This window comes from Sinocyclocheilus rhinocerous, unplaced genomic scaffold (genome assembly GCF_001515625.1).
Source record: "Sinocyclocheilus rhinocerous isolate Xijiao unplaced genomic scaffold, SAMN03320098_v1.1 scaffold5625, whole genome shotgun sequence".
Taxonomy (NCBI): domain Eukaryota; kingdom Metazoa; phylum Chordata; class Actinopteri; order Cypriniformes; family Cyprinidae; genus Sinocyclocheilus; species Sinocyclocheilus rhinocerous.
In genome coordinates, this window is record NW_015639060.1 from 1 (window position 1) to 8,008 (window position 8,008).

The window sequence follows — 8,008 nt, forward strand, 5'->3', positions numbered from 1 at the left end:
AAAAGCCATTGACGAAATGTAAAACTAAAAGAGTAAAAATGTAAAAAAAAAAAAAAAAAACGAATAAAAAGAAAATAATTACAAAAGTCTGAGAAAGTCAGCATGTTCTTAATGTCAATATATCCACATGTTCTGGGCTCCATCAGGCCCTGGGGCCTTACCAGATTTCATAAATGCTATAGATTCCTTAATTTCTTCAATTTGAATGTTTTCCTCTAAAGAGTCACGAGACAACTAATTAATAGTGGGAAATTCAATTCCATTAAGAAAAGTGTTCATTGCGAAAGCATCTGGTGGGGGTTCTGAGGAATATAAATCAACATAAAATTTCTTGAATTCAGAATTTATTGCTTTATAGTTTACAGTGATGGCTCCTGATTGTAATCTTAGTTGGGGAATCATACGTGACGCTTCAGCCTCACGAATCTGCCTGGCAAGCAATTTCCCTGTCCTATCACTGTGCTCATAAACCCTATGCTGAGCACGCAGAATCAATTTTTCAGCCTCATCGGTTGATAATATGTCATATTCTGCCTGTAAGAACTGACGGTCTTCAAAAAGTTCAGGGGAGGGATCAGAGGCATACTGGCTATCAATAAGCACTATGGAGTTAGATATTTCTTTAAGACGTCTTTTCTTCTCTTGATTTTTATGGGATGAGTAAGAAATTATTAGACCACGTAAATAACATTTCAAGCATTCCCAAATAGTAGAGTATGACATGCCTGGCGTAGTATTGATTTCCATAAAACTTGATATATTGGAGGAAATAAATTCAATAAAATCCTTGTCAGATAAGAGTCCTGGATTAAAACGCCACTGACAGTATTTAGGAGGCTGATGTGGAATCCGGAGTTCTAATATAATTGGTGCATGAGCAGAAATTACAATACTTTGGTAAGAACAGTCCTGTAAGTATGGAAGAAATTTTTGGTCCAAAAAGAAATAATCAATGCGAGAATACGTCTGGTGAACATGAGAAAAAAATGAATACTTCCTTTCAGAGGGATGCAAGTGTCGGAATGCATCGCATATACCATACTTTTGCATAAATGTATGAATAACTGAGGCACATTTTGATAGAGCTATGATCTTTTTGGAAGATCTATCAAGAACAGGAGACATGACGCAATTAAAATCCCCCGCCAAAATAAGTGGGTGCGAATGTATATTAGGAATACAGGATAGAAAAGAAGAAATAAAAGTAGGATCATCATAATTGGGAGCATAAACATTTGCAAGAGTCAAAGGAGTCGAGAAAAGTGTTCCTGATACAATAATGTATCTTCCTTTATGATCAACAATAGTATCAGAGGCTACAAATGGGATGGATTTATGCACTAAAATTGCACAGCCTCTAGATTTAGAGTGAAATATGGAATGGAAAACCTGTCCTACCCAATCTCTTTTTAATCTAAAGTGATCACCAGATCAGATCAACAGATTGTTTTTTCTTGCAAAAAAACAAAGTCCGCCTTTAAGCTCTTTAGATGGTTTAGGACTCGGTTGCGCTTAACAGGATTATTGACAGCCTTACAGTTCCAGCTGACATATCTCAAAGAGTTTGCCATGTGAGAGTGTTTAATGAAAGAGACATCATATTTAGGGAAAGAATGAAAACAAAAGAAAACAAACAAACAAAATACATAAAAACAAAGAAAAGATGCCCAAACGGAAGCATAAAGTACACAAAAATGCATCCATGTGAAAAAGACAGCCTAAAATGAACACCATGAAGAATGAATGAACTTAGAAATGAACTCCGCTTTGAAGCAGAATCCCAAACTTTCCCTCCTTGCCCACCCTTACTCCCCTTACCCACTCTCCACCTATGAACCAAGCTAACATTACCCTTGATGGAGTGTACACCTGCCTGGGTTAACACCCAACAATACGTGCGAGTCACTGTTAATCGAAACTCGAACGTGACTCTGCAAACCACAAAATCATGTTACAACCAAAACAGGAAACTGAAACGTTAAACAATAAAAGAGTAAAAAATAATATAAAATAAATAAAAGGGAGGGGGGTTAACTCTACATTATTCTCAGTTATTCATTTTTACTATTGCACCACAGCGAGAACTCCCGAGAAAATTAGTTCCCTTTAACTGAACATAACAGAGCAAGTAGTATATAATGAATCCTATAACAGGCTTATAACCAACCAGTTAGTAAGAACAAAACAGTCTTTTTTTTTCAGTTATAGATGTTTGGAAGTCAGGCAGCTATTTAAACCAGCTGAACTTTCAGTTAATGTTACCTCAGCCAAACAGCTTATGTCCAGTTTTCTTAAGGGGTCGTTATGTGCTGTTTTACATAGTCCATCGCTTCAGCTGGTGTATCGAATTTGTGCTCAATGCCGCCGTGCGTAATTCGAAAGCCGGTTAGACCTCTCAGCCCATATTTCACATCAGATCTGGACCTCAGCAGTCGTTTCACGTCGTAATAAGCTGCCCTCTTTTTTGCGATCTCGGGAGGGAAATCGGGGAAAATATAGACAGTTCTGTCTTTAAATTTGAGCTGTTTAGCTTGAATGGCCCTCCGAAGGATATCCTCCTTGACGTCAAATCGGTGAAAGCATATGACAAACGCCCGTGGCCGCTGACCCTCCGCGGGTTGCGCTGCCAGCTTACGATGGGCTCGGGCAAGAAGCTGGGGTTCACGGAGGCTGAATATTTCTTGCAGTGCTTCTGCAATGAATTTTGTGGGCTGTGTGCCCTCCATACCCTCGGGAATACCCACAAGATGCAAATTGCTTCTGCGAGAGCGACATTCCAGATCTGTGCACTTGGCCTGAAGAGCCGCAATCTCGTTCCGTAAGGAGGCCACAGTCGGTTCAAGTAGTTAGTCTCTCCTCGTGCGCTTTCACTTCTGAAGTTACCGCCGTTAGTGAATTGTGCATCTCTTCTCGCAAGGATGATATTTCTTTTCGGAACTTGGTTGCATGCGCGTCAAACTTTTGGTGAATTCCAGCTTCCAAGGACTTAATCGCTGCCATTATTGTAGCACCATCAGTTATGCTAGCTTCATCTTTGGCTGACTCTGCAGATCCGTTAGAGTTCGCTGAGTCAGTCTTTTTCTGTCGCGGAGCCTTCGACATTGAGGCGTAAAGTTCAGATATATCCCTCAAAACAATTTAGCAGCTGTGACGAGTAGGTTAAAATGCGTTGTAACTTATGTGGAAAGTAAATATAGCAATCAGTTTGCAGAGCTCCCGACCTTGCGACTTCACATGGTAGACGCTAAACCGGAACCCGGGATGTCAATTTTAATTGACCTTTTTATGGCATAGAAAGCCCTTTGAGCTTTCTCTTTGAGCTCATTCACAGCCAAAGTGAAGTTACCTGTTGGAGTAATTTTTAGGCCGAGGTAAGTGTATGTTTTTGTGGTTTCAATGGTTCTGTGTGATAGTGTGAATGTGTGTGTTAGTCCCTGAGATCTGGAGCGTTTCTGGAAGATCATGACTTTAGTTTTTTGGAGGTTGACTGTCAGGGCCCAGGTCTGACAGTAATCCTCCAGCAGATTCAGGCTGTCCTGAAGCCCTTCTTTAGTGGGCGACAGGAGAAGCAGGTCGTCTGCGTAAAGAAGACACTTTATCTCCGTGTCATGGAGAGTGAGACCTTGGATGGGAGCATGTTCTAAAGCATTGGCTAATTGGTTGATGTAGATGTTGAAGAGGGTGGGGCTTAAACTGCAACCCTGTCTCACGCCACGCCTCTGAAGAAAAAATTCTGTTCTTTTGTTTCCAATTTTAACTGCACATTGGCTGATTGTGTACATGGATTTGATCAAATCATAGAATTTACCTCCTATTCCGCTGTCAATTAGTTTCAGATATAATCCATCAACCCTCTACGGACACCCTGGCAATTGAATCGCCATTGACTAGTAAATTTTTTAGTTTACTCACCAGACTGTTATATATATATATATATATATATATATATCTACTAATAAGAATAATATAAAATGCACTAAGGATTAATGAGCTGCTGGATTCATGAATATTAATAAGGTTGTGTGCGTTCACACTCAGTCTTTGCGATGTCATAATTGCACTAGACAGGTTGATTTATGTGAGATTTACTGTTGATCGTGATTTATCATGCAGCCCTAGTATCCAGCAGATGTTCAGAGCTGGCAGTAATAATGAGTGGGACTGATGCTGGATCTGCTCTCTCCGGCAGGTGGATCTGTTCCAGCTTCAGGTCAACACACTGAGACGGTACAAGAGGCACTACAAGATCCAGACCAGACCTGGACTCAACAAAGCCCAGCTCGCAGAGGTACTGATGAGAAGTCCTGCGATTATCCTCCTTTGGGGACCTATCTTAATTACAAGTTCAAAAGTCACCTCTTCTTTCAAATACTATAAAATTTATTCGACACTTACTATAATTTGTTTCCTGTGAATCTCAAGTTTTTTTCTTGCATGAACTTGATGTCCAACAGCCAATCTTTCCTCCAAGTGCATATTTTAATCAAAAGCAAGCGTCTGTCTCTGTTGTGCTGCGGCTGCATCTGCTCACATGTGCAGAATATAGAATATGACTGTGTAACGTAAGTTATGGACATCAAACCCTGCGCTTATGACTTAAAGCATCTTACATAAAACACACTCTTCAGGTTCAGCGGGAACTAGTTCTCAGTCAACTGCTATTAACTAGCAGGTTAATATTGTGGAGAAACGCTTGGTCTGTCTGTGTTTAGAGAATATGCTTCCCTACATATTAATGGTGATTTCAGGAAAATCATTTCATCAGATTGAATCGTCTCGTGATTGATGTGGAGCTTCTAGAAAGTTCATCAGTCAGCCAATCATGACGCAGCATTCATCCGTTTTAGTAAAATCAATGAATTCAGTGTTTTTGTTTTTAATTATCTTTCTTCTTCTTCTCCAGACCGTGAGCCGTCACTTCCGCAATATTCCAGTCAATGAGAAGGAGACGCTCACGTACTTTATTTATATGGTGAAGAGCAGTAAAAGCCGGCTGGACCAGAAATCAGACGGGAGCAAACAAGTGGAATAACGTTCCCTGGCGATCTCAGAGCGGCAGAAAGCCATGATTGATGACGTGCAGATGTTAGCTGGCTTTGCAATTCCTCTTTGAATGCTTACTGTGTTTTTTGTCCATACGGGAGTCACTACAGTCACATGCTTGTGTAGTGATGATGATGATGATGTGCCAAACCTCACAGTAACCCCATTAAAGCGCTGGCGTTAGAGTGAATCCGGCGTCTCTAATGCTCCGATTTCACCGCTTGTCCAGTGAGGACCTGATTGAAAGCATGACAGAGACTGAATGACTGCAGATCTGCTCTCTCGTGTCAAATGTTTTGTGCTTCTCACACTTAAACTAATGCCGATCCCCCAGAAGAGCCGCGATACGTTACCTGAGGCTTTCTGTTGTGTTCATCTGCTCTGTTTCACATTCGTCTCTGCTTTTATATGACTGCTGTGTATCTGCTCTATATGGCGTTTTTTGTAGGTTGTAATGTTAGTTTTCTTCCTTCCTTTGTTTGAAATAATCAGTCTAAATACAGTTCTTGTGGCACTACTCATATTTGTATTGATGGTGTGTGAGTGTGTCTGATGCTGGAGGACAGAAGAGGGCTGGAATGTCAGGATATTAGACAGAACGCATGTATATTAGAAACCGGACGCTCTGATATAGTCTGCTGCATTGTGCTAGTAATCAGTCTACATGTGTCTACACTGTTTGATCATCAGCACACGAGGACAGAATGTCTCGTGGAAAACAACTGAAAAGGGAATGGTGAAGAATGAATGATGAAAGACATCTTAGAGTCACTTTTAAGCAGTAAGGGCTGTATTTTCATTTATTTGTCTAAATACATACTGGAGAAGATATTAAAATCAAAACATTTTTAAAAATGGAAATTATTAATTTCCCTGACCCACGCACACACATTTCCACATTTCCAGTTCTATCAAAACTTTAAACACTGAGAGTTGAGTACTTCTGAGCATCAGTGCTGTCTCACATTCATAACAGTGGCAGGAGAGACAATTCTGTTCAGTAAGTTACCAGATTACAGTTGAATTCGTCATGTCATGCTTAAATTGATCTACAGCCACACGAACACTTGGATTGTTTTCCTCTCATAAATTACAAAGGTCCTCGGGAGTTGCTCATTTCTTCAATCTCTTACGATTCAAAGATCAGTAACTGATGTAATGTTTGATAAAGGATCCCTTGGTCAGCATGTGAACTTTAAACAGTCACTGAGGTGAACCTGGTCAAAGTCTATCATAAACATGATATTCCAAATTGGTGTGTTATAAGCATGTGCAAAACTGAATGATAAACGCTAGAGGTCATTGCAAACAGTGGAGAAACTTGATGGTTTGGTTAAAAAATGAGGGACTATGATGATATCACTGATTTTCTGGGAACAGATACAAAATGGAAACTGAGGGGTTTTCCATGCAAATTCAAAGTGCTTTACATAAAAGAAAAGAAAATAATAAAAAAAATAATCACAACAATAAAACAAGGAATTTAAAAACTGAAAATTATTTAAAAATTGATTTAAGAGGTTTAAAATGAATTTAAAACAGTTAAGAATAGAAAATGATTATACATAAAATATAGTGCAATCAGTTCGGACATCGCACAGTGCTCATTCAATAAATGCACAGCTAAACAGATGAGTTTTAAGTCTAGATTTAAATGTGACTAATGTTTTAGCACATCTGATATCTTCTGGAAGCTGATTCCAACTGCGGGCGGCATAATAACTAAAAGCGGACTCCCCTTGTTTTGTGTGAACCCTTGGTTTTTCTAACTGACTCGATCCTAATGATCTGAGTGGTCTGTTAGGTTTATATTCAGTGAACATATCTGCTATGTATTTAGGTCCTAGGCCATTGAGTGATTTATAAACGAGTAAAAGTACTTTAAAATCAATCCTAAATATAACTGGAAGCCAGTGTAAGGACCTGAGAACTGGTGTAATATGCTCAGATTTTCTGGTTCTAGTCAGAATTCTGGCAGCAGCGTTCTGGATGAGCTGCAGCTGTCTAATGGTCTTCTTAGGAAGGCCGGTGAGGAGACCATTACAATAATCCACATAATAACCTCTCCCTTCTAAGTATGACCTGAACCATTTGATTACCATCCCAGAAAGCCCGACCCAGTTTTCCAGTCTCTCTAGTAGTATGTTATGATCGACAGTGTCAAATGCAGCACTGAGATCTAGTAGCACCAGCACTGATATTTTGCCAATATTTAAGCGAATATAATTTATTATCTTAATGAGCGCTGAGTTTAAGTATTTGTTCAGCTGATTAAAAACTACCTTTTCAATAATCTTGCCTATAAAAGGAAGATTTGATATTGGTCTATAGTTGCTCAAAATGTTGTTATCAAGATTGCTCTTTTTCAGAAGGGGCTTAACAACTGCAGTTTTCAGGGAGTCTGGAAAAGTCCCAGAAAGAAGTGAGGCGTTCACCACTTCTAAGAGATCTGCTTCCAAACAGTTAAGCACCCTTTTGAAAAAAGATGTGGGACGTGTGTTAAGATAGCAGGTTGATGATTTAAGGTGCTGCACTATTTCTTCCAAAATTTTGCTATCAATTTCTTCAAAAGCAGACATAGTATCTTCTTTTTGATATTGCGATCTAATCTGTCTGACCTTTGCATAACTTGGGGATGTGCTAATCGCCTTCCTGATATTATTGATCTTCTCAGAAAAGAAGGAAGCAAACTCATTGCATTTGCTGTCGGAGAGCATTTCACTGGCAATCTGACTTGGGGGGTTTGTCAGTCTCTCAACAGTAGCAAAAAGAGTGCGAGTGTTGTTTAAGTTACTGTTTATAAGGTTTGAGAAGAATGACTGTCTAGCTTTGCCTAGTTCCACATTGAAAGCACGAAGGCTATCTTTATATATGCTATAGTGGATTTCAAGTTTAGTCTTCCGCCACATCCGTTCTGCTTTTCTGCATTGTCTTTTCATACTCTGAACTGCTGTTGATTTTCTCC

General features: G+C 39.5%; 1 protein-coding gene across 1 annotated transcript; it reads left to right on the plus strand.

Annotated features, from left to right (window-relative positions):
* The first annotated feature begins 2,636 nt into the window (after positions 1-2,636).
* Positions 2,637-6,471, plus strand: LOC107750987 (histone deacetylase complex subunit SAP30L-like). Its single transcript, XM_016566554.1, has 3 exons — positions 2,637-2,818; positions 4,165-4,288; positions 4,904-6,471. The coding sequence occupies exons 1-3, from the start codon at positions 2,637-2,639 to the stop codon at positions 5,030-5,032; spliced, it is 435 nt and encodes a 144-aa protein (XP_016422040.1). The 3' UTR covers positions 5,033-6,471.
* Positions 6,472-8,008: the final 1,537 nt, after the last annotated feature.

Coding starts and splice junctions, on each gene's coding strand:
- LOC107750987 (XM_016566554.1), top strand. CDS start 2,637: ATGGGCTCGGGCAAGAAGCTGGGGTTCACGGAGGCTGAATATTTCTTG. Junction 2,819..4,164: donor AAGAGCCGCAATCTCGTTCC/GTAAGGAGGCCA, acceptor TGAGTGGGACTG/ATGCTGGATCTGCTCTCTCC. Junction 4,289..4,903: donor ACAAAGCCCAGCTCGCAGAG/GTACTGATGAGA, acceptor CTTCTTCTCCAG/ACCGTGAGCCGTCACTTCCG.